At 53.2% G+C, this 25299-nt stretch overlaps 2 protein-coding genes across 5 annotated transcripts in view; both read right to left on the minus strand.

Moving 5' to 3' along the window:
• LOC135450101 (unconventional myosin-X-like) overlaps positions 1-4349 on the minus strand; it is an 87984-nt gene extending 83635 nt beyond the window's left edge. For both annotated transcript variants that reach the window (XM_064717898.1, XM_064717897.1), the window contains exon 1: positions 4235-4349. In XM_064717898.1, the coding sequence (XP_064573968.1) occupies positions 4235-4255 (21 nt within the window). In that variant the 5' untranslated portion in view covers positions 4256-4349. The remainder of the gene's footprint in view (positions 1-4234) is intronic.
• A 7021-nt stretch (positions 4350-11370) lies between these two features.
• The window catches only part of SLC4A3 (solute carrier family 4 member 3), a 33770-nt gene continuing 19841 nt past the window's right edge, over positions 11371-25299 (minus strand). For 2 of the 3 annotated variants that reach the window (XM_064718997.1, XM_064718998.1), the window contains exons 11-23: positions 25134-25230; positions 23247-23431; positions 21483-21696; positions 20954-21175; positions 20488-20636; positions 18901-19095; positions 18251-18457; positions 17569-17658; positions 15783-15949; positions 15150-15403; positions 14738-14907; positions 14096-14269; positions 11371-13375 (exon numbers count right to left, since the gene is read on the minus strand). In XM_064718997.1, coding sequence (XP_064575067.1) covers positions 13298-13375; positions 14096-14269; positions 14738-14907; positions 15150-15403; positions 15783-15949; positions 17569-17658; positions 18251-18457; positions 18901-19095; positions 20488-20636; positions 20954-21175; positions 21483-21696; positions 23247-23431; positions 25134-25230 — 2202 coding nt within the window. In that variant the 3' untranslated portion in view covers positions 11371-13297. The remainder of the gene's footprint in view (positions 13376-14095; positions 14270-14737; positions 14908-15149; positions 15404-15782; positions 15950-17568; positions 17659-18250; positions 18458-18900; positions 19096-20487; positions 20637-20953; positions 21176-21482; positions 21697-23246; positions 23432-25133; positions 25231-25299) is intronic. The other variant, XM_064718999.1, reaches the window with a different exon arrangement.

Raw genomic sequence — 25299 nt, forward strand, 5'->3', positions numbered from 1 at the left:
CAGTGGTACTGCTCTTCAGCTGCACTATACAGGCTAATTAAACAGAGAGGGGGTGCTCTGTGTGGTATTGATACAGAGAGCATTACATACACAAGATGGATGTAACAGTCAGCATTTCTCTATCTCTTCCTAATCCCTACAAGTCCTCTTTCTGAGAGGTCACAATATTCTCAGTAGACTGAGAGGAGGTTGTCAGGGGAAGCTGGCAAAGCACATGTTCCTGAGAGGTGGAGACAGGCTTGGCCAGAATACTCCTTCAAAGAGCAGCCTCACTGCTAGAGAAGATGATGTTCTAGTACCTTTTCTTTCCAAGATGGCATTTTCCTAAGACAATGGTTGTTAACCCATGGGCATTCCACTTACTGTTATCTGTAAAGACAGCCCATCACTCATGGTCAGCATCATCCACGTCAGCTGAACCATTTCCCTTATCTCAGACAAGAGTCTCTGGATAGATTTTCCTGGACATCTGGCCATGTTCCTCTCTTACAGGAGCTCCTCCTTCTCCCAACTGCAGGGAGCATGGGAAGGGCAAACCAAGCTATTAGGAAACCTAATCCAGCCATGTACAAACCCTTCCCACCCAGCACAACCTGGGCTCCCTGGGGACACAGGTCTCTGGATGATGCATCCAAGCAGCTTCAACAGAGAGCCCAAAGCTGGTGAGAATTGCATGTGCAACCAAAAATCAGACCAGTCCTGTACCTGCTGCACCCATGAATCAGGCAGGCTCCACACTGCAAAGGTGCATTCACAGTCAAGTGCTTTCAGTTGTTCTCCTTACCCATGTTCCCCATCTGCCTGCAGATGTTTATACACATGACTTCACACCATGAGATGCCCAAAGCACAGCAAATTCAGTTGAGTGTCTTGTGGCCAGTAAAGGGCCACAGTTTGTAGACTCCCTGATGGCTTTGTGGAGCAGTCAGGCACTTTCCACTTGCATCAAGGAGTCAGCAGTCAGGGCAAATCTGCCAGAGCAAAAGAAACCTGGCAGAGGTAGCTGCTTCCACGTCAGTTTGGGCCAAGAAAGCAGCTCAGGGCATGCATGATGCTAACTTCAGTAGCCTTAGTACTCCTTCACAGCCTTGACTCTGAGGCTTCTCCCTGATCTGCGTGCATTCCCCAGAGAGATGGATCTTCTCCCTGTCTCCATGGCAGATATCCCAGGCCACAAAGAAGAGAAGGGCTGTGGCCAGGAAAGGATGGGGAACATGGAGAACATGGGGAAGAGTAAGTGAAGACCATGACATCTGTAGAGAGGACAATTACAATCACCACAGCCATGCAGGAAATGAAGACAGAATTACCCCGCCTTTCTCTCCCCATGTCAGAAAGCTTAAGAATTTCAGGGGATTTATTTTACAACACAGATGAAAAGCTTTGGATTTCACCACAAGAGCATTGAGGAAAGCTGTTTAACACTTAAAATGCCAGCATTTCTAGGCCAGTGGCACATGAGAAGGAGAGCAGCGTCTGTGACTCCACTGAATGCTGCTCCTCAGTGCTGACTGACTATGGGACCCTGCTAACTGGTCACTCCAACTGGAGTGCAGAAGGACAGGATGGGAGAAGTGTCTCCTTTAACCCTGTCCATGACATTCCTGCTCCTTAGGGGGAATTGGAGAGCGAGTCACATCCTCTGTGTCAACCCCACATCCTGCCCACACTCCAGACACACAGGGAAACCATCATCTGTCACCGTGCCACAGCCCGGGCCTCCAGGGCCCTCCTCCTGCCTGGGCACAGGACTCCCTGCAGCAGCCACGCAAGGATGGCAGAGCACACACACACGGCTCCTCCACTCACACCCTGCTGCAGCAAAGGCCTCATCCATCACATCTCTGAGCCATGCTGCACAGCAGAGCTCCCATGGCACAGGCACACACACATCTTAGTGCTGTACCAGTCAGTGAGGATGAAGGTTTTCTAATCTGGCCCGTTTGGGACATTGTGGGAGAAGAGCAGCAGCAGCAGCAGCAGTCACCACCCCAGCAGCTCGCTGCCCCTGGGGTCTGCATGCAGAGCAGGGTACAGCACATGGGAAACCCTCCCACAGTGTCGAGCTGGCACACCTGGCCAAAACTACTCCTCCCTTGCAGAACCAGGATGGCAAGTGGGTTGAACCCTCACAAAGCCATTTTGGTCTCCAGCATGCCAAAGGGGGAGCTGTGCAGACCCATGGCATCCCCACCTAATCCCAGATACTGATCCACAGCTGAGTTTGATAATCTAAATGCTGCAAGCACAGCATGGGAGCCTGCTAAGGCAGGACCAAGAGCACACTGGGGTTTAAGCTATTCACTCTAAGACATGACACGCATCCCCTGGGACAAGCTCGTATTCTGCTGCTGCAGAAAGAAGTGAAGCAACTCCCTTCTACTCAGACTTTCCCTCCCGCTAAGAACCCCCCATGGAGAAGGAGGAAGAGTGGCTGGGGTGCAGCAAATGCCAAACATTCCGGCTTTGGGGAAGTCACATTCCCTCTCTCCCACCCCCACTGCCTTTCCTGCAAAGCAGTCTGATGCCTTCCTGCACACACTCACCCCAGTTCTCCAGCCTTGCCTACCTTGCTTCATCAGGATTAAAGTGTGATTTACAAGAGATGTGTGACTCTTAGAGAGACTCTGGCTCCAGGAGTGCCCCTCAGCCCTCCCCTGGAAATCCCTTTTTCTTCAGATAATGGCAGAATCATGCCTGGACAGCGTCCTGGAGATGGACAAAGCAGGCAGTTCTCTGAAGGGTGCTATTTGCTGAGGCATGCACCTCTGGGCATCCCCTTTCCAGCCTCCCATTCCCATCAGTTCCTTCAGGTTCCTCAGTGGCTACTCCTGTTGCAAGAGGCCAGGAGGTTCCTCCTGACAGAGGGGTGGGCATAAAGGCTGTGGTGAAATGGCCCTTTGGGAAACTCTGGCCTCCATCTGATTAGATACAGACGGCCCAGACTTCCAGGAGCAGCAGGTTAATCAGTTAATGGCTGAGGGATGCTGGCGATGCTGCCGCACGCTGCGGGGCAGCCCCAGCCGCACAGCCCGGGGGCAGCCACTCCTTCCTCTTTGGGGCCAGATCTGGGAAAACATCTGCTCTGATAAAGAAAGCGCTTCTCCAGGGAGGGGGCAGGCCCGAGCCCATCAGCTGCTCCAGCCCAGCAACCACGGGCTGCTCCGGAGCGCTGCTAGCTCCCCCTCGGCACCCGCGGTTCGCAGGGCCAGACACTGAGGTTAATGGCCTGGAAACCATCTGGGGCTGGAGGGGGCACATGTGTCATGCCCCAAACAGGAGGCTTGCAGACCTCAGCCGCAGACCTCCAGAAGGCCCCGTCACCCCACAGTGTCTGCCGTGCCCACTGCCAATGCCACGGGCACCCACTGTCACCATGGGTCCAGAATGGGCTGCCCTGGCCTTGCACCCACCTGTCCCTCACAACCAAAGCCATCACCAGGCTGGGCTGCAGACCCGTGTTTGCTCGGGCAAGAAAAACAGCACGGAGAATTTCGGAGCGCCTGGGCTGTGCCCGGCACCTGGCCCCGCGCACTCAGTGACTCGCTGCCCACGGCAGCTCCGTGTCCGCACGGCCGAGTGCTCAGCCGGGGAGGGCACCGCGGCCAGGCGGGACCAGAGCCGCGGGTACCAGCACGGGTCCGGCCTCGGGAGCCGCTCTGCCCGCCGCCGTGACGGTGACTGGGCAGCGGCACGGAAGGGCAGGGCGCTCCCGCCGCACGCTGCCCGCCTGCACACCGGCCCGGTGCCCCGAGGCCAGCCGCTCTGAGACACACACGCAGGCAGGAGCAGGCTCCGGACCCTCAAGTCGTTCCAGAGCATTAAGGAGCCGGCACCGGGCAGCCATGACTATCATGCGACAAACCTCTCCTCCCGCAAGCAGCCCCGGTCGGCATTGCCGACACCGCACATCGGCCGGGCTCCGGCTCCCGCAGACCCTTCAGCCCCTCGCTGGGTTGCGCGGCGCCGCGCCGGGCTGGGGAGCGCTCGGGGACAAAACCCTCCGCATCCCATCGCTCCAGAGAAAGTGCAACCGGGACCGTGTCGGCGAGGGGGCAGCGGGGGCGCGGCCCGCGGGGAGCGCACGTCCCACGGCCCCGGGGCGCTCCTGGCCCGGGCACGGCGCCCCGATGCCCGGCTGAGACCCAATCCTGCCGGCCCCCGCCCGGTCCCCGCCTGTGCCGGCCCCGAGCGGGCCGAGCCCCGCCGCCGCGCCCGTGCCGCCGCTGCCCACCTGGCGCAGAGAGGCGTCCATCGGCGGACCCCGCGGAGCGCAGCCCCGGCTCTGAGCGCCGCACCGCCGCGGCCGCGCGGGCACGGCTCCCGGCCCCGCTGGCTCCGCCTCGCCGGCCGCGGGCAGCGGGGAGCGGCCGGGCCGCCCGCTCCGCCCCGCTCCGCCCGCCCCGGAGTGCGGCTGCTGCGGCAGCGGCGGGGCCGTGCCGGGCCGGAGCGCTCAGCAGCAGCGGGGTGAGAGCGGCGAGGAAGAGGAGCGCATCTCGAGAGGAGGGGGCTGAGAAGGGCTGGGGTGGGGGAGGCCCGAGCGGCCGGTGCCACCCACGGACACGCGGCGGGGACGGGGGACACTGCTGGACAGGGCACAGAAGCCAAGTGCGGACCTTTGTAAGGACAACTGATGTCACCCAGAACAGCAAACGTTTCGGGTTTGGAGCTTTTCCACAGACCATCATAGCGTGATGCAGGGAGAGGGACCGCTAACAGGAATCCTGATAGAGCTTCGAAATGATGTCTCTGAGATTTGGAACAGGTGGCAAAGAGCAGTACTCTGAGCAAAGTTTCTCCAAATCATAGTTCAAAGACAGAACTCGATCACAAATCGAAGTGTGGCCAGATCATGATTCACAAGTGCTCTGTGAAGGTGTTTTGTGCCATCAGAAACTATATATTTTTTCTGAAAGAAAGGAAACCTAATGGAGGGGTGTGGGGGAAGGGTTTTTTAATTTATTATTATTTTAGTCAATAATGGGAGGGTTTTAAACTGCTTAAAACACGGAGAGGGTTCTGAGGTAGATTGGCAGTATCTTGTTTGACATCTGCCACTGGACAGAGTCACACTGAGGCCACTGCCTCACCTGTGATGACCACCCCCACCACTCTTCCACCCTCACTCTCTGGGCCTTTTGGTAGTTTCCTGATATATGAGTCACTGTCACTGTGTCCTTCCATTTTAATACCAAGTTATTGAGAGCTATCCTGAGTGTGACTATGCAGGCTCTTTTGTACTTGTGCTGGATTAGTTTAATCTATACCACTTTCCCTGTCTTATGAAAGCACCATGCAAGATGGCACCAGAAGCCCAACTGCGGTTCTTATCTCACATGTAATACCTCTATCCACAAGGCAAATCACTGTGTCAGAGAAGGGGATAGATCTACTCACAGTGTCCTTGACAGTCCTCTTTACAGCCACACATTTGCCACCTGGCTGTTTCTGCCACAGCCAGCCTTCTCCTCATGGGAGGAGAGGGGATTCCTGCTGATGCTGTTTCTGCAGACAATTTTGGCTGCTAAGCTTCTCAGTTCTGGCTGGTCACCAGGGGGCCGTGGAGCTCCTCACAACCACGGGAAAGTTGAGGAGCACACTTCTTTCTCCTCTATCTGCCTGCCAGCCAGCAGTCTCCACCAACAAGGATCTCTGCCGCCAGACATCCCCTCCCAGACTTCCCAGGAGAAACTCTGGCCATGGTTCCTGTCATGGTTCCTGTCATCCAGGGTAGAAGGGAAGGGTAGAACCTTTCAAAAGGGCAAGGTTTTTAGCGTTTACACTATTGTTGGCTGACACTTTACAAGAGGGAAAAGGAAGATGCCTTGACCCAGTCCTTAGAACAAAGTAACTTTCCAGCTCTTCAGTCAATGAACATTGGATTCCCCAAATGGGGCATCAGTGACAGACACTGTAAGCCCTATATCAGCTGAGTAGAAAAGGTGGGAAGTATCTTGACAAGAAACTTACACCTGAAATTTGTTCCTTTCTTTTGAAGGATTATAGCATTAGTCCTGCATTCGTACAGCCCACTTGGAAGCTGCAATCTCTGAACTGTTCCCTAGCTGGCTTTAGGTGCTGCTTCTGGGGAGGGCTGGCTGTGACCACCTACCTCTTCACAGAGCTTTGATAAGCAGTGATTGCTGACTCACTGTCACATGAGCCCCACTGTGCAGGAAAAGCCCAGGACCTCTCCAGCCCATCAGCCCCCATCTCCTCCCGCCAGCCTCGGGGCTGCCTCCTTTCCCAAGCCTGGCACAGCAGTGCTCACTGAGTGTTTGGCAGCAGTGGCAGCAACCCAAGGAGCTCCCAACCTTCCTCTCAGCCCAGCACAAGAACCAGGATGCCGTGGCTGCTCTCTGCCTGTCAGCAGAGTGCTGGGCCCTGGGAGAGGACAGCCAGGGCAGGCAGGTGCTGGTGGGTCTGAGCAGTGAGCGATCCCTGCATCCCTGAAAGGAGCAGCCCTCAGGCAGCCGGCCCGCACCCAGCGTGGCAGCAGCAGACAGTGAGTCAGCTTCCTGCTGGGCTTTCCATGCCGAGGGAAGGTCGGCAGAGGACTGGCAGGAACAAGCTGAGGCAGGAATTCCTCCTGGACTCCAGACAATATCTTAATTTCCTCTTCTGCCACGGGTCTGGCACATTCCTGGGAGGCAGGCAGGCCGGCATGCCCCGCTGTGGGTGGGAAGAATCTCACAGACTTGCTCTGCCATCAGCTGTGAGGGGATGAGCTGTGACACCTTGGCTGCAGGTCCTCAATGGCTCATCAGAACTGTGCTCGTAGGGTGGAGGGCTGATTTCCTCCACTGTCGTCCCTGGCATGATCTCATTTGGGAGAGCCAGCAGCAGAGGCAGGATACCTTGGCCCAGACAAAGGCATAGGGAGGCACAGATGCAGAAGGAAGCACACGTGCTGTGCTGTGCATTGCCACCATCATAGCCCCCCCTGACAGGCCCTGCTGCTTTGCTGAGGCAAATTCCCCCTCTCACAAAGCACAGGACAGCCAGGAATGTGTTCACCAAAGACGGAGAACTAATGAGAACAGCAGCCAAAAATCAAGCATGCCACCCACTGCCAGACCCTGATGCCAAAGCACTCTCCTAACACAGCCTGCATGCATGCAAGAGGAAGGGGACACACAGACCATGCAGTAGGGTGCAAACTGATCCCACACTTCTGGCCCTTTCCTTGTTCTAGTTTCACAATTCCTTGAAATCAGCTTATAAATCAACATTTGAAAAGTGCAGGTTCTCCCTTCTCCCATTCCCACACTGTGGGGTAGCCCAGCCACCCCTCAGACTTGGTCAGTCTGGCCAGGCCAGCTCAGGCTTGGGCTGCTTGAGCTCAGCTCATGAAGCTGTGGATCCCTGCTGCAGCCCCATCCCTTGCAAAGTGGCAGTGGTGATTGTTGATGATCAAAGCTCTCCCTGCCCGGGGCTGCTTCGAGGCTCTGAGACAGGAATTAGCCTGAGCTCCTTGGGGACAGGATCATGTTTGTACCAGATGTGTCCCTGTTCCAGAGGAATGTGATTAAGGATGTCTGGAGAGGCTTTCACAGGGTCACACCAAGCACTGCGGCACCTGCTCCCCCAGAGAGCAGAGCGTGAGGGGGAGTCCTGCTCCTAAGGGAGCACAGTGTGAGCTGGGAGGGTTTATTTGTCCTGGGCACCCTGCTGGCTCCCGTATCACTTCAGCCACCAGCAGTGAGCCCGTCTCACTGCAAGGCACAGCGCTGCCTCTGCACACTACAGAGCTCAGGACAAGGGTGGCTACACCCTTGCTTAGTCTGATCACAGCGGGAAAAGCTTCTTATCCCATCCAGGCCCAGGAATGCCCTCCAGGGCTGCCCTTTCTCTAGGGTCAGGAAAACAGGATGTTGTCTTCATTTTCAGCCTGAGCACAAAAGCAGAGCACTGGAGCAGATGGGCCTGGGGGTGGATGCTGGGCACACCCACCCCCCTGTGACCATGTGCCACCCCCATGTCCCTCTGAAGCAGCCTCCTGAGCTGCATCACTGGGACCAGCACCACAGCTGGGACTTTCTGCCAGCCCCATGTGCACTTGGCCGTGCTGACAAACCAAACCCATAATCAGGTATCTCCAGCTTTCTCTGCAGATAGCGGTCCTGCTCCTGTTCCTTCAGCCCAACCCTTCCTTCCTTTCCCTTCCACATCCCAGGCCACACATCCAGCTCCTGGCAGTGAGGAGCTGAGGTTCCCTGCCACTGCTCCCTTTGTGCTGCTGCCACTTTGCTTGGGGCCACAACAAATCAGTGGGTGGCTTTTACACCTTGGCCACGAGAAATGCAGCCTCAGTGATGAGACTTGTGAATGAGGGAGCTGAACAGCACCAGGCTATAATTACAGTAGGAGCATGTGGGGAGAGGCCAGCCGAGCGCATCCATCTCATTTCCTCTCCTATTAAGTCTGCCCTGCTTTTGTTTGACCCAGACCAAACCTTGCTATTAATGGCACAATGCTGTGGAGGTCACAGCTGATTCTGCTACAAGCAGCTTTGTGGATTCTGCTCAACTAAATGCATAAGCAGGGCTTTGCTTGCAGATACCATTACTCTGTGATTCACGCTGTAGAAAGTACGTCAGGCAGCTGTGGTGGAGGCAATTCCCAGACTGGGCTGTTTTGCCAGGGGAGCTCTTTGTCTCCTTCACAACCAGCAGCCCAGGCGAGCAAGCAAGGAGGTTAAATGGTGTCGTATCACTACCCCTGGCTGTGGCTGAATTCTGCTGATGGGTGCTGGTAGCCTGAGCCATGCACGTTTCCTCTTCCTGATCTTCCCTGCACAGTTTCAGCTTGCAAAATCATTTTTGTACTGAAGGAGAGAGCTCTTCTTGCTGTGCACCTGCAGCCAAACCAATGCCAATCCCTGCCCTGTTTTGTGCTTGTCCCTTAAAAGTCCTGGGAGGCAACCTGAAATGCTGTGCTCCTGGACTAGCGAAGGAAAAAAGCAGGCATGGCTGTGCTAACACCTCCAGGGCCAAAAAGAGAGTGCAGCCCCAGTTCAGAGCAGCAGTAGCTGGCCCCAGCCTCCGGCCAGGTGTCTGTGCTGAGGAAGAGAGCCTGGCACAGCACGAGGCAGCCCCAGCCTGTCCCAGCCCCAGTGAGGCTGCTGTACTCTGTGTGCTGGAGGGGGGATATCCTCCAGGGACACTGGGCTGATGGATGAAGGAAATCATCCAGCTGGGCTCTTGCAGCAGAGATCACAAGGTCCCCCCTTCTCTGCAGAAATCACATGAGGAGGATTATTCTCCCATCCTGCTCAATGACAAGATCACATCTGGCAGCCCAGGGGGTCACAGAACAAAGTGGCAGCAGAGATGGGGGATGTTGTGCAGCACTGATGCTCAGCACTTCTCCTAGTTCTGACTCCTGCATGACCCCCTTTGAGCCGTGCAGGACACTCATGGGTGCCAGCCCACCTCCTTGCTGCTCCCTGCAGGGAGGAAGCTTTGGCAGTCACATTTCAGAGCTCAGGCTGAGCCTTCCCTGTCCACACCTCACAGCAGCATTGCCCCCTCTCTGCATGGGAGCTCATGAGAGCCATCTCTGCCGAGCAAAACACAGCAGCTTGTGACCAGGTATATCCCAGCCAAAAGTATGCACCTGGACAGGGGAACCTTGCACAGGCACAGATTTGTACCAGAAGTGCCTCAATCACTTCTGCAAAGAGTCCCTTTGGAGACCAGTCCCAGCACAGGCACCTCAGAGAGCCGGAGGGCTGGAGAGCCTTGAGGGGATGATGAGCTGGGAGGGATGGGGCAGGGGCACAGGGCAGCAGCCAGGAAGCAAACCTCCCAGGGAAAGGAGTGAAGGCCAGACAAATTACAGGAGCACTCACCTGTACTGAAGAAATATGCTGTCCAAGCCTGTGCCCAGGATTCAGACATCCGTGCTAGGAAAATACCCTTTGCTAAGACCTGTGTGAGGGAGCAGAGCTCGATGGAGCTTCATCTCTGCCCTGTAGTTCTGTGGCAATGTCTGTGCAACTGGCTCTGGGAAAGGCTGGCTGCAGCACAAGGGACATGTCCAAACCTGCTGTTCCCATGGGAAGGAAGGTTTGTGTCCATGCTTGGAGAGGGCAGGTTCCTCCCCTGGTGGTCAGCAGGGCCCTGCTCAGCTCTTTCTTCTCTTCCTGGTGCTTCTCCTGGGGCTGGTGAGTCCCTTCTTTTGCAGGGACAAAGGGGAGGTGGATGGAGGGCGGGAGACAGAGAGCATTGGGCTGGGGCCGTGGCAGGGATGTGCAAGGTCCCCAGTGTTCAGCAGCACTTGCTGAGGGTGGTCCTTGGCATCTGCAACAGCCAGCAGGACCTCAGCACCGCTGAGCTGGGGCTGCTCTTGGAGCTTCACACATTGTCCTGCATCAGCTCTGCCCTCCCCAAAATGGGGAATTCACATCTGAACAAACCCACTTGTGCTGGGGATTGCAAACCAGAGCCACTCTCCTGCCAGTGTGAGGAATGGACTGTGCTGCCACCTCCTGCCACCATTACCTGCCCCACACCCCCCAAACCCTTCCTCATGGGGAAGAGGAAACAAGGTTTTCACATTTTATTGTAATGAAGTTTGAGTGTCTGAAAAGCAGAGACAAAACCCTCTGCAAGGACTTTCAGACACACAAGGGAAAGGGGAAACTTTGCCACTGGCCCTTCTTCACAGTTTTGTTGTAGAAATGTCTTTAGCTAGCAGTTTCCTTAACTTCCCAGCCACACAGCCATGTGAATGGCTGCCAGTGGTATCTGACAGAGGTGTGCCAGTCCCTCCTGGCTGCAGAGAACAAAAATAACTGCAGAAGATAACTTGAGCGTACTTGAACCCAGGTGGCAGAAACAGAAACCCAAACAGTTTACTTAAACAATACAATTATTTGAAATAATAAGGTTGATAATTTTGGGAAAAGAACTTCTATTTTTAAGTCTCTGGACAGGTTTACTTTTGTAAATATAAACCCCTTCTCATATAGCAAAGAGGGAGAAACTTCTGGTAGAAGTGCAGTCCTGGACTGGCATTAGTCCCCTGTGCGGGAGCAAGTGAACACTGGCCCAATCCCAGACCCCCCCCGGAGAACTGGTGGCAGAGAGGCAGGAGAATGTGTTTCTTGTGGTTCATGTGGTGAAACATGGGGCTCGGTCTCCTGTTTCCAGCAGCCAGTGTGGAGGCTGAGTCCACAGTAACCAGTCTGCTCAGTGATGGTGACAGAAAGCCCACCTCCATGCTGGGAACATGGTGACAGTCCCTGCTCCAGCTGGGGCCTGCTGCCTTGCTGGCTGTGGTGGGCAAGGAAGTTTTGTGCTGGGGAATTTCAATCCATTTAATTTATTGCCATTGGTGATAAAACCAGAAGCGTAGAGCCAGAGGCACAGTTCCTGTGAAGAGTTTATTGGTGTAGCTGTTTCCACTACAGTCAGAAGAGTCACAATGCACAGAAACAACAGGCCTCCTACACTACACAGGGAGGACAGGACACACACGGCCACAGACACACAGAGACACTTGTCTCTCTGCCCCGGGCCCTGTAGGGGCCAGGCTGTGGGCAGGACCTGCTGTGGGGAGGCTTCTTTCTCTGATGGGATATTGCTGCAGCCTCCCGAGGAAGGCATTGGACCCTCCCGGTAATGAAGCACCCACCATCTCTCGCAGGAGCCAGGCTGGTACGTGGGAATGGGGGCAGCATCTTCTCCCAAGTCCAATGGTGAAGTGAGCATCCCAGCTTCCTCTGGAAGAACAGTCCAGCTCTGACCATCAGGAAGAGGCTGAGCTGCCTTTCTCTCCTGGCACTAACCTTGGAGTTTCCAGGGGCAGCAAGGGCACCATCAAACAGTTCCTGGGCCAGCTCTGAACACAGGCTGCCAGCTCGGGGACACCCTAGGGAACAGGTCTGTCAGGTGGGAAGGTGTGATGCACAGCAAGTCCCACCTGAACACGAGGAAGAACTTTACTGTGCAGTGACTGAGCACTGGAACAGGTTGCCCAGAGAGACTGTGGAGTGTCCCTCCCTAGAGATATTGCAGAACTGTCTGGATATAATCCTGTGCCATGTGCTCTGGGATGACTTGGCTTGGGCAGGGAGGTTGGACCAGATGATCCACTGTGGTCCCTTCCAACCTGAGCCATTCTGTGATTCTGTGGAGCTGCCCAGAGGTGATGGGGGCTGAGTGCTGGGCACCCTGAGTGCTGCTCCTTCCTACCTGGAGGGCACTGCTGGACATGAAAGGCGAACTCAGTATGGCAGCAAAACTGGAGCTGGGGTTTCAGTGACTTCCTTGCAGGCTTGCAGGGAGCCAGACTCCGTGGATCACTGCACAGGGAAAAGGAGGGGACCCAAAGGACTGGTTTGTGCTCCAGCACTATATTTCGTGTGTAGCTTCTTAAACATGGTTTGTTCTCAGAGACAAGAATGTGGGGATCAGGAACTGGGACACAGCCCTGTGATGAGTGTTTACTCCTGCAACCTCTGTGGTGCAGAATGGCAGAGGACTCCTCTTAATTCCTGCAAGAGGGCAGGCATTCAAGGCTTCTGAATACCTGTTTGTCTCCTGCTTTCCCTCCCTGTGCAGTTTGCCTTTGGAAAAAAGGTTGGGAAAACTGAGAGGGAGAGGAGCCAAACAGCCTCTTCCATGTCAAGCAAGAGCTGAAAACAGTCAGTTGGGAAGGTGACTGGACAGAAAACGGTCTGGAGGACTGGGCCAGGGTGCCAGTCCCTCTTTGCCTGTCTGCCAGGCTGCGGCAGCCTCGTGGGCCAGAAGCTGTGGCAGAGGCTCGGTGTGAGCACTCCTAGAAGGGGGCAGAGAGAGCAGGAGCAAGGCATCTGCCAGCTGAGTAAGGAGGTTGCTGGCCTGGGAGAAGAGGCAGCTTCTGGCCCATTCCTGTGAGCGCTCAGTGTCACGTGCTGAGAAACCCAAGCTACCCAAGCATCATGGTAGTGGAGGGGAATGCAGTGGCACCAGCTGGCATGGTTCCCCTTCACCGCCTGGAGACCAGGCACAGGCTGCCTCCAGCAGGAAGGGGACAGACCCCTGACCCAGGGGCACTCAAGACCCACACAGCTTTGGGATGTGAGAGGCATCTCTCAGCACACCAGGTCCAAGAGGAGAGAGACTCACAGCCTCTGCTGAGCGAGCGATGGGGCAGCCAGAGCTGGGCTGCATCCTGCAGGGCTATGGAACAGCCATTCATTGGTCCAGGCAAGAGACAGTGTGACTCATGGCAAGTCTCCAGTTAGTTCTTGGGAGGGGTGAGCAGGCCTGAGCCGCCTGTCTCACAAGCAGGGAGGGCAGCTCCCAGCTCACACAGGCATGTGCAGCTCGTTGTACTCATCCCGGCCGTCCTCATCGAAATTTGGCTCCGCATCTTCCGAGTCCAACTGAGAAGAGGCAGAGACCAGGCTATGAAGGCCACAGCTGCCCCCCCTGTGGGGTCAAGCCTGGCACAGAGGGATCAGTACACAGCCACCCAGTCAGCTGAGCTGTGCTGGGAAAAGCAAAGCTCTTGCTCCTTCCCCTCCCAACAGGCTCCTGCTTTAAACCCTCATGCTCATCCATGCATCCCCAGCCCAATGCCCTTTCCCTTCTAAAGCCTGGGGCTTTGGTCCAGCACTGCAGCTCCTTCCTCTCCCCCTGCTGGCAGCACTCACTTCTGGGTGCTGCTCCAGGCTCTCCAACAAAAGCTCAGGATGTTGACAGCAGCAGAGGAGCTGCCAGCTCTTGAAGAGCTGCCAGAAGCCTGGTACTGTGGTTACATGCTGAAGTGCCTACAGCCATAGGCTCTGATGTGCTGCTGGGCTGTTCTTGCTGCTGGTTCAGTGGGGAATTGGTGTGTTTCTTGATGAATGAGCCACAAGATGGAAGGGGAAATCCTTATTCCAGGCCTCTGCCTGGTAGGAACCTGTTTCCTTGCCCCAGGCTGCCCATCCATCTCTCACTGCACTCCCAGGGCTACAAGATCCAAGGAAGCCATCCACCCACTTACTGCTATTGAACAAACACCCTCAAGGCTTTGCTGGCCCATGATCTCCCAGCCTTTCAGGCTGCCAAATCTCCTCAATCTCATTCCAGTGTTGCAAGCTAGACTGAGGACAGCTCACCGCTTTGAGCTCCCTGTCGTGGAAGAAGCGGGGCAGCACGAAGCGTCGCAATGGCACTGTCATGATCAGGACAAAGGGGAAGGCCAGCGATGCCACTGTAGATTTCACCACCCAGAGCAGTACAATGCAGGCCAGTTGAATGCAGGTGAAGAGATTCATTCTCCAGGTCTTCACCTAGTAGGTAAATCCAGTCTAAGAACGCATTATCTTTCCACACAGATTAACAAAGACCCAACTGGCAAAACAAAACTCTTCTGCATAGCATAGTACAGCAGAGTACTGCTGCTGAAGAGTCCATCCTCCTTTACTCTATAGCCAGGTAGAACTCCATAACACATCAGCCTCTGTGCTACCTGGCAGCATACCCACCTAGCAAGGCAGTGTCCCTCTACCCCCTCTAGCAGTGCATCAATCCTACAAATTATCTGTCAAATCCATACAATATCCTGACAATACACTCCTGGGTGCAGCCTGCCAGCATTGTACCACCTCTCTGCATGCCTTGCACTTCTCAGCACAAACTTGCACCCAAGCAGGATCACTAAGCCAAGTATCACTCTAACAAAATGCCATCCTCCCCTCACCTGTTTCTTCTTCCTCTTCTCCTCATTACCTCGTTCTGTGCAACCTGCCTTTGCTCACCTTGACAACGTAGATGTGGTCAGGGTGGTGCTTGGATGGCATGAAGATCAGGAGCAGGCGCTCGTAGAGCTGGATGCCGGTGAGCGATGTAACCCCCATGTAGAGGAAGATGCCGAAGAGCACGGCCAGGGGGATCTGCCTCAGCATGTTCCCCATCACAATGGACAGACCTGCACAGACAGAGCTCAGAGCATGCGTGTCCCACACCAGCCCCTCCACAAGGCACCTCAGCCTCCCCACCTCCTCTGTGCCCTGGAGCACCAGGGAAAGGAAGCTCAGTATGGGTAGGTGTGGGCACTCCTGCAGTGAGCAGGCAGAGCATCGACAGGCCCACGGGGCAGGGACACTGCCAGGAGATTCCAGTGCTCGGTGCTGACCTCGCCCCTCCCTTGCTCCCTGAGCAGAGGCTCACCGACAAGGGCAGCAATGAGCACTCCGGTGACACGCTGCTCCTTCACCTCCTCGATCCTGGGCTTCTCCCCGGGTGCGATGGCCTTGCTCATGACGGTCAGGGCATTGACGTGTGTGACGGAGCGCACCGTGGCCGCCGTCAGCCAGGGCAGCCCAAAGAGAGCGCACAGGCCCCCCATAGTGCCAATGAGCAGAAGGTCCAGGTGGAAGCCAGAGCCTTTCAGCAACTTCCTCTCCTTCTTGCTAACAATCAGTCTGGAAGAAAATAGAGCCTGGGTCAGTGCAAGGCCCAGGTCAGGGCCCAGGGACAGCACTGCAGCTGGGGACAACGCGCTCTCTGGAGACAGCACACATGGGGATAACAAGAAGATGGCTGAGGAGGGGAATGGTGGCTGCCAGCCTCAGGTTAGCAGTTTCCTCCTGTGCTTGGCTGAGGCAGTCTCCACCACAGCATGTGCCAAGAGGGGAACCAAAGGATGACGGGAGAAGCCAAGGTACAGTCTGAAATGGCCAGAATCCTGCTCTTGCTGTTCCCTCTGGGATGTCCGTTGCATTTCCAAGTGAACCAGCACCCATCCTGGCCTTGCCTGTCTAGGGGTTAGCAGTGGTTGAGGTTGGAGGGGGAGATACTCACGTAGTGATCTGTGTCTCCATGAAGATAAGAATGAAGACCAGGAGGGCAGGGATGGCAGAGGCAAACATCATCCACAGTGGAAAGGTCCCACTACTGCCCATGGGGTGGATGAACCAGCCACGCTTGTGAGGGGATGTGACCGACAGGCCGGAGGGGACATTCAGCTTCTGGTGGTGTAGTTGCAAAACCCAGCAGTTACTCATTAATACAAACAAGCCCACAGCCTCACACAGCTTTGATCCTCCTGCTCTCCCTATTCTGAACGCCTCCAATGATGGGATAAGCCACCCTGAACTGAGCAGGACTTTCTCATGGATAATCCCCTTCAGTATAAAAAACCCCATGTTCCTTAACATAGGCCTGTGTCATTTCCTTTCAGCTACATAAATTCCCTTCATTTTTTCCAAGAGACCAAGGAAATATCTTCTCTCAGGAACATCGCTCCCATGTCAGTCCTTGCAAACCATGGTTAAAATGCTTCCTTGACCTCTCTTGGACAAATTAAGTGTTCTGAACTGCCTACCATTTTCTGAGGTGGCTTTCTAGACTTTCCACGACTTTTCTGAGACGTTTTACAGCATTGTTTTTGAAGTACAAACCCCAGAAGTGGCCACATTCTGTGGAAATGACCTCACCCTGACCATGTTCAGAGGGAATATCATGTTTGTGCTCCCATCAGACCACACAGACTCCTAGATGCACATCATCCTGACCCTGCGTTCATCAGCATTTGAACCCTTGGCTCTGTGCTGCTCTACAGCAATTTCTGCTATCTGCACTGCAGGCAGAGTTTATGATTTGCATTTATGTTAATCAGCATAAGTATGAATAATATTTCTGGAATGTTTGTCCTTGAGTTAAGCTGTGTAACTAAGTACCATTTTCTCGGAAAGCTTTGTACATTTGCTGAGTTAATACTAAAATGATAATGCTTTTGATATTAACTGGAGAAGTGTAGAAGGGTATGAAAAGAATGTAACAAAGTGCATGATTTTACTAATGTCTGATAGACTGAAATTTTTCATTGAAATTCAAATGAATAAAAATGCATTTGGATTCCACCAAGCCTTGGGCTGTTTTGATAAAAAGCTTGCATGATGAACAGGAAATACTTTTCACCCTCTTCCCAATCTTAGTGCAAAAAAAAAAAAAAAACCAAAAAACCAGAAAAACAAAAAAACCAAAAACCCAACCCACTATATAACTCCATATCTACTGAAAAAGGAGAAAAAATAAAACCTGTGAGATATGTTTGTTCGATAACATTAAGTTATGAAATTTAAGTTTGTGCATAAACTGGGAAAAAAATGGTATTTGAGACAAAGTTATCAAAATATTAGTATCCTACCATCAAGGAAAGAATAAGTACATTGGGTAAGAAACTCATGACAAATACCCCATTGAAGCTATTCTACATGCCACCTTCTACAGTGTGCATAAACAGTTTATGTCTTGTTGATTGAATGCAAGTGTTTAGTGTTGCAAAGAAGGAACGAGCTGCATTGAATCTCCCTAAAGCCCCTAAACTTTCCCCTACTAGCAGCTAGAAGAGCAGAAGGATACCGGGGCACTCCAGTCCCTGTAGCTCTGGCCTCAGCCTCAGCAAGACCCTTGGAGCTTCCCTTCAGCGTGGGAGTGAGGGTGAGGGGAATGTTTCTGTTTGCTTTGTGCTGTTATGACTAAAGTGGCAGGAAATACAAATTCCCCTTTACACAAGAGCAGGCCAGTGCCACAGGGATCACTGCTGGGCTGCAGGAAAGGCTCAGAGGGCAGTGCTGGCACCTACCTGTGTGTATGTGTCAGTGATGGTGTAATCCACCAGCACCATGACCAGGATGGAGATGGGGATCCCAAAGTCTCCGATGATCCGCCGCGCCTGCAGAACACAGACCTGTCGTTAGCAAAGGAACAGGGCAGCTCCGTGCATGCACAGGGAGCCCAGGGCAGAGAGAAGCCCCAGATGGGGCCAACACCACTGCAAACCTGAGCACTGCTGATGGGCATGGCAAGGAAACCCAGCCTTGACCCCTGGGGCTGTGCATCCCACTGCCCACACAACATGCTCCTGTATGACTGGCTAATTGCTCCTGCTGGCCTATTTACACAGTGCTCCAGGTACTACACAGGTACCCTGCATGTAGAGAGATGTCCAAAGAGAAAAAGTTGTAAGTTCTTCTTCTTATACTCTAGTTTAACAGACTTGTATCCAATCCAAGGAGCTTTCCCAAGGTCCAGAGGACTTTCCAGCAGCCTCACTGGAGCAGGACAGTCCAGATACCATCATCAACAGTCAGCTCTTGTCTGCACCCTAGGGTGGGCTACCATCCCTCCTGCAAGGTATTTAAAGGGTTTCTGGTGTTTCTTTGGGGGACGTCCAAGTGTTCTGGACAATAAAGATCTGTAGCCAGAAGCATTATTTGTTTGGTGTGTCCCTTGTCCTTGACATGTGAATCCCACAAACTTCTCACCTTTCCTCCTAAGAAGCGGCTGTTCTTGAACTTGCGCATAAAGAAGGCAATGAAGAAGGTGCCCAGCATGAGGATGAGGGAGAGCAGAGCAGTGTTGGGCTGCATCCTGGTTCCCAGTGACATGGCATCCGTAGAGGGCACGCTGGCATTCAGGCTGCTCTGCACGTTTGGTGGGTAGAACTTCAGCAAAGGATGTTCTGCAAACACCTGAGCAGGTGAGAGAAGCAGCTGACGAGTTACCACAAGGAGGAGCAGGGGGCACTGTCACTACTGGGGCAGGGGGAAGCGGAGCTGTCCTGCTCTGTGGAGAGGTGAGGGCAGTAGATGGTGGGCACGGACAATCCCAGCATCCGTCACCTCGCCTCGCAACCTACCCAGCTGGAGAGGGTTGGGGAGAGAAAAGTGGCCCCTCTTTAATGCCTCCTGCAGGAAGAGAAGGGGAGAGAGACATTAGGGCTCTTCCTGCCACTCTCTGTGGTGGCACAGGAGCCAGCTGGGCTGAGGCATGAGACCAGCAAAGAACTGCTCTGCAGAATGTCTAGGAAAGTTGTGGCTGAGCTGGCCCTGTTCCCTCGCTTCCTGTGTGCTAAAGCAGCAGGTTCCTAAGGGATTAAGAGATGCAGCAGCCCATCTCCCCAGGGAAGGTTCACCTTATACAGTTTGTAGAAGGTCTCATAGATAAAGATGAGGGAGATGAGGAAAGCAAAGATCTCCTGGGTGAAGGGCGAGATGTAGCGCACCAAGAAGCTTCCTTCTGCTGCCACGATAATGAAGATGAAGACGATGAGCCACAAACCAATCCACACTCTGCCTGTGAGATACTCAATGCCTTGTGTCTGGCAGAACTGAAATGGAAAGGGGAAGGAGTTACTCATGTCTCCTCAGGCTGCCTCCTACATCCACTCCCCATTAAGATCAAAGACTGTCCTGGAAAAAAGCATCTACATCTGCTTGGGCATCCAGCACAGAATCAGTCAATTCATGGCACGAATCACAGGTAAATTTGCAGACTTTGCATTAAAACCTGACAGCTCACACCAAGCAGGTCTTTACTGCTCCAGTCTTTGTAACAGTATCTCCTTCATGCTCTGCTGAAGGCAGCCCATGCATAACACTCCCCATCCCACCCATTTGGAGGTGCCATTGCTCAAACACAGCTCTCCACTGTTCCATACACTCAACAGCACAAGCCTGTTCCCTACAAAGGAGAGCCTGAGCATCCTGCTACATCCCAGTGCATAAAGGCCACGATCTCACACAGCACCCTGTGTACAGACAGTTGTATGGGTGTGGAGAAAAGGCCCCAGGCTGCCACCACAGAGGAGACCATCTCCACTGCATCTTCTCATCCACACACCCCAGCTGTTTCCAGGACAAATCATACCCCTCCCTTTGCAGCCTTCCTCAGTACCACCACAGGCAGAGGTACTCCTCTGTACATAGTGACTGGACAAAGCAAAAGTGGTCAGTGAGAAGTGCAGTCACAGGAGAGCAGAGAAATTCCCACTCTGCAATAGCATCACCAGTTCCAAACTCTTGACAAGGTGAAAATCCAGCTGTAGAAAAAACCATGCATTTTCAAAGACACAGACATGCTGGGAGTCAGAGAAAAGGAGAAGAATTAGATCCACTGCTTGAAGGTACAGTGATACAGGGATACTTTCAAGAGCAAAGAGGTCATGCTACTTGAGAAAGAAACATATGCATCCTGGCTGGCCAGGATACCCCTCCACACAACCTTGGGCTCATCCTTAGAGGTGGGAGTAATATATGTGGCACATCCCAAATGGGTGGTAGACTCAATGTTATTGAGCTTCCATAAAAGGAAACCTGGACACAGATAAAAGTGGTGAAATGGACTTCAAAGGAAGCCCCAAGAACAATAAAGTTTTAGGATGCAGCTACAAGTGCTCATTATCCCAATGAGCGGCAGCACAGGGCTGGGAGACAGTGCTCTCCTCACAATCAGCATGTAGAGGAGTGCTGTTATCAGTGTCACACCTCAAGGGATAATGGATACAATGGATACTGCAATGGGAGGTAGAAGTCCCTGTAGTGGGACTTGCCAAGGGTCAGCAGAGCCAAGGGCAGCCCTGGCTGAGCTGAGAGCAGCCTGGAAGGACTCAAAGAGTTCACAGTAACAAAGACCCTTTGTAGAGCTGAGAAATGCCAGCTGCCCTCTCCAGAGCAAGGACAGAGTGAGCAGGTGCCAAGCACAGACATTGCCTCACATATACCTTGTAAAAAGCTTCTTCAAACACCAGCAGAGGCCCTGAGAAGCCAATGACCAGGAGTGGCTGGGCTCCAAGCAGGGAGAAGAGGATCCCTAAAACCGAGGTGGAGATTATCAGCTCGGAGACCCCCATGAGACCCTCAGTTTTCTCTCCTGGGAAAGAGAACAATGTATGAGTGTTACAGCCCAGACACAGACACCATCACCACAGACAGGCAGTTCTGGACAGAGGAGGCAGGTCCCCATCCCATCAGTCAGAAGTGCCCTGTGTTAGGCAGGGAGCATGGAGGGAGCCCTGGCAGCCGAGGCTGGAGAGGCCAAATGGCAGGGAGGGAACAAGGCAGCAGCCGAGGCACAGCACTACCACTCTCCCTGAGTGAACAGCACCAAAGCCCACCCCAGAACAGCATCACACAGACACAGCCAGTGTCCCAGAGTGCAAAGAGCAGACCAGAAAGCAGGCCCATTACCTAGGAGTCCCCCGAAGGTGATGGCAGGAGAGAGAGCAGCAAAGTAGATGAAGAGAACGGCTGCGAGACACTGGCTGTGCAAGGCGTCTCTGATGTCACTGAGGTATTTGGGGTACCTGCGCTTTATGTCCCGAACCAGACCTCCAAAAAAGATCCCGGTTCGCTTCAAAGGGTCATCCTCAGCTTCCTCCTCTTCTTCCTCAGCTTTCACTTCACACAGCTCTGGAGGTGCATGGAGGGCAAGGTTTCAGCAAGGAACACAGCTGGGCCCTTGGGCTGTCCCTCTCCCCAGTACCTCACAGAGCAGCACTAGCCTGGTGGGCCTCTGCAACAGCACATCCCACTGCCTCCAGCTGTCCCCAGCAACCAGAGTGGCCCACAGCCACTGTCCTGCTCCCCTTTCCTGCTCCCCACTCCCCACTGCAGGAGCCAGGCCCTGCTCACCCTTCTGCCAGGCTCTGGGAGGGGAGGGCCCATTGGTGCACACAGGGCACTAGGCACAAACTTGCCCAAATGTGAATGGAGAGACCTTTGGCTTCCTGAGCAGTGCCCTCCTTCATGGACTTCTGCTCCCTCTCCTTCCTCTTCTTCAGCAGCAACTTCTGGAAGGTGGCAATGGATTTGAGCAAGTCTTTCCCCTCCACCTCTGATGGGGGAATGACAATGCTGCAGTCCAAGAACTCGTTGATTGCATTGAGGAGGTCTTGACGGTCATCTGCCATGTATGCAGCCTCATGGAAGTGCTGGAAGGGGCAGGGAAAAAGAGAGAGGGAGAAGGGTCATACAAGGCTAGACCCAGCTACTGCAGCCGGGAAAGACAATGCTTGCTGTGACCTTTAGAGGAACATTCTCCCCCTCCATCCACTACTCATCTCACTACTGCCACTCTGTGACCCACACTCCTGAATCCCACCTCCTGTTTTGAGGGAGAAGCTGGTAGAGCCCTAAAGCATCACAGTTAAAAAGCACAAGAACCACAAACTGAGCAGGGAGCATAAGAAACTCTTGGGAGTCTCCACATGGGAGACAAAAACAGAGCGACAAAATAGGCATCTACAGCATGAGGGAAGCCATACAAAGGAAACTAGGCAGAAAAGGGGAGATATTTCTGACAGCAAGAGCAGGCTAGCAAGGAAGGACTAAGGAGACCAGGCAAGGAGCTGCTGGCAAACAGGTGGAAGTGCTGCAGTGCCTCTGGAACATGCCTCCAGAGAAAAGGCTGGAGGATGATGAATGAGTGAACAGCCTGTAAAGGAGGTAGGGGACAGCTAAGGTCCCTGCAGCACACAGACTCCCTGGAGCCACAGCTTCAGTGTAAATGATACTGTGCTCTCTCCACGGCGCCAGGACTGCGTAACCTTGCTGTGGCCAGTCCTGGCTGCAGCAGCTGGCTCTGCTCTTCCAGCAGGAGCACCAGAGACTCAAATGAATGAGGTCAGCCCACAAACACAGCACTGGAGCTGGAATGGCACCTCACCTCTTCTGGCTAAAAACACATTCTCAGCTGAGCCCCACACAACTTCAGGGAAGGAATCTTTCAGTCTTGCTGCCTCTAATGCACTTTTTCTGATTGAGCCTTTTAGTCTCCAGTTCAGTGAAAGTTGTGCAATAGAGGCAGTACAGGAAGGTTTGTTACTTGCTTATAGTTATGTGGCACCAGCAGGAAGGACCTGTGGACCTCTGATCCTCTTGTGCTGGATGTATGCAGCAGATGCTCAGATTGTCTTTCCTTTCTAAGGTAATCAATTTCAATTTCTGCCATCTAGACAGATTGGGGACTTCTAGCAGTGCACTTGCTTGGGTGAAAAACCTTCCTGTCTCCTCATCTCTCTTATATGGATGTGCTCCTCTGCATGGATGCCCCAGCCATGGAACTCAGCTAAAAAGCTCCATCCAAACACCTGAAAACAGTCCCCAGGAACTGCTGGGTTTTTGTTAGTGTAGTCCAGGCCAGGTGCCATGGTCACAGGCATCACTCAGCCTCCCCACCTCTCTGTGAAATGTCAACTGAACACCACTCCTCTAACCCTGGGACATCCTTTTCTCCTGCTTTTACTCATGATCCCTTTCTTCATCCAGCATAGCACACTCTGTCCCAGTCAAATAAGTGTCTGTCCTACTCTTTCCTCTCCACTGGAGCATTCTACCTTGGCCAAGCCAGGCTGATCTTAAAAATCCCAGGTGCTCACACCTGCCTACCCCACCTGAGCCCTTGCACAGCTCTCATCTAAGGGCTGTCTTCTGAGGAGCCAGCAAAGCTCCCTCACAGCATCACTGCCCACCAGCTCCTCACCTTGTCAGACATGAGAGTGGAGATTGAGCGGCCTATTTCGTGGTAGTCCATGTTGGCCTGGCTAGGTCCCAGCAGCACAAAGATGAATCTGACAGGAATTGGGACCTCCAAGACAGATTCCAGGAAGACAGCCTCATTCAGTCGGACGAAGGCCATGGTTGGCTGCTCCAGAAACTGCACACAACCTACCAGGGGGCAATGTTTGCAGCAGAGTTAATCACTGGAGTGAGCTGTACTGGGCTGCCTTTAACAGCAGACAGGGGTTTTGGAGGTTCCTACAAGCCCTGCAGTCGTGTACTTTCTCCAGACCACAGACACAGCACTGAACTTCACACTGAGGACTGCTCCAAGTGCTTCACTGATCATTCAAAAGCAGTGCTACTTTCTTTAGCCTCCCAGTTAGCCCATTCTCAATCCCTTACAGATGGGCTCTACTTACACTATAAGGGTCTAAATTTAAATCAGAAGGTTTTTTCCCACTTATGGAAGGAAACTTTTACATGTTACTTTTATCAAACAAACTTCTAATCTCATCAAAGAATGAAATCAGGTTTGTTTGACATGACCTATTTCCCATAAACCTTACTGCTTGGCAATAATTACATTCATATTCTTTAGCTCTTTAGTAATTGAATCCCATATTAGCTCTGCCACTATGCTGGCCAAGAAGGATGTCAGGTTAAACAGACTATAGGAACTGGCTCACTGTTCTCCCCTCCTTGAGCTATGAGTTTTCTCTGTTACCTTGTACCTTCCCTGTATTCCTGAACTTTTTTTTTTTCAGAGAAAAGTAAGTCAGTGCTCTAAAGACTCAAAGGTGCAAACTGCACATTTTGTTTTACAATGTCTGCATCTCGTCAGTGCTTGGCAGTCTCCTCGGTTCCTAACAGATTGGGAAGTACTCCTGCATCCTCCAGCACACCAGCCACTTCCTTCACATACCCAGCACAAATGTTTATTGAATACTGGTATTTCACTGGCATTATTACTGATCTTTCTGCCATCTGTGTCCAGCAAAGAGCTGTGCTCTGTCAGGCTGGCAAATCTGGGCCTTCTGAGAGTCAAAGCAAATCCCAAGACACAGCCTTAGCTCAGAAACAAGCCAATGTTTAGTTATTTGAGTACTCAAAAGTGCACTTATGAACCTGAGTTGGCCTCATCGTGATTAAGCATCAGTTAGGTTGAGCTGCCAAGCCTCTTTGCCTGAGCTTTTAATCTACTGGGTAGACAATGACATTTATTTTGCTTGTAGTGTCGTTTGCTGAGAAGTTAATGCCAGCAAAGTGCCAAGAGGAATACTCTTGCAATCAGAAAGCTCCAAGCCCACTGATGCTCAGGCCTGTCTGCTCACAGCCCTCCTGTACAGGGAAATATGTCCTGGCAGTGCTACAGTCAATACCTGAGACCTTGCCACCAGCCAGGCCCTGCTTCTGTCAGCTCAAAGCTTGCTAGCACACACACCCAGCAGCCAACACTGGTCAGGGACAGGGCCCAGCTGCTTGCAAGGTGTTAAGAGGCCAGACAAGAGAGCAGCAATGGTCAAGGGGCAGGGTGATGGCTTGGCCATCAGTCCTTCAGGCACCACTCACCTACTTCTGAGCTGCAAAACCAGACATACTGTGAGCCTGGCAGGACTTCCACCCCTAAGTTGGGCCCCAGCTCCCAGGAGCAACATCAGTCAACCTCTTTTTTAATTTAGGAAAAGAACTAGCCTGGCAGGCCATAAATTTGCTATACACAAACAGAAGATGAACCATCACCAAAGGAGGGAGTGTACCAGGCTCACTCCCCAGCTGAAAACGTATGAGAGGACCAAATATCCCTGGGGAGTGAGGGCACACCAGGATCTGCACTAGTCACTGGGGGATTCTACATGCCACCTCTTACCCACAAGCACCACTGTGGCCTCTGCATCTTCAGGGATTTTCTCCATCAGCTTCAAGTATTTACGATGGCCCTCAGAGTTATGAAGATGTGGGTTTTTCTGCCAGGAAAGAATACAAATAAGTAAGGGTGAAGTCCCCATGCTTTGGTCTCCCTACACAGCCTCGCA

This window comes from Zonotrichia leucophrys, chromosome 7 (genome assembly GCF_028769735.1).
Source record: "Zonotrichia leucophrys gambelii isolate GWCS_2022_RI chromosome 7, RI_Zleu_2.0, whole genome shotgun sequence".
In the NCBI taxonomy this organism is placed as follows: domain Eukaryota; kingdom Metazoa; phylum Chordata; class Aves; order Passeriformes; family Passerellidae; genus Zonotrichia; species Zonotrichia leucophrys.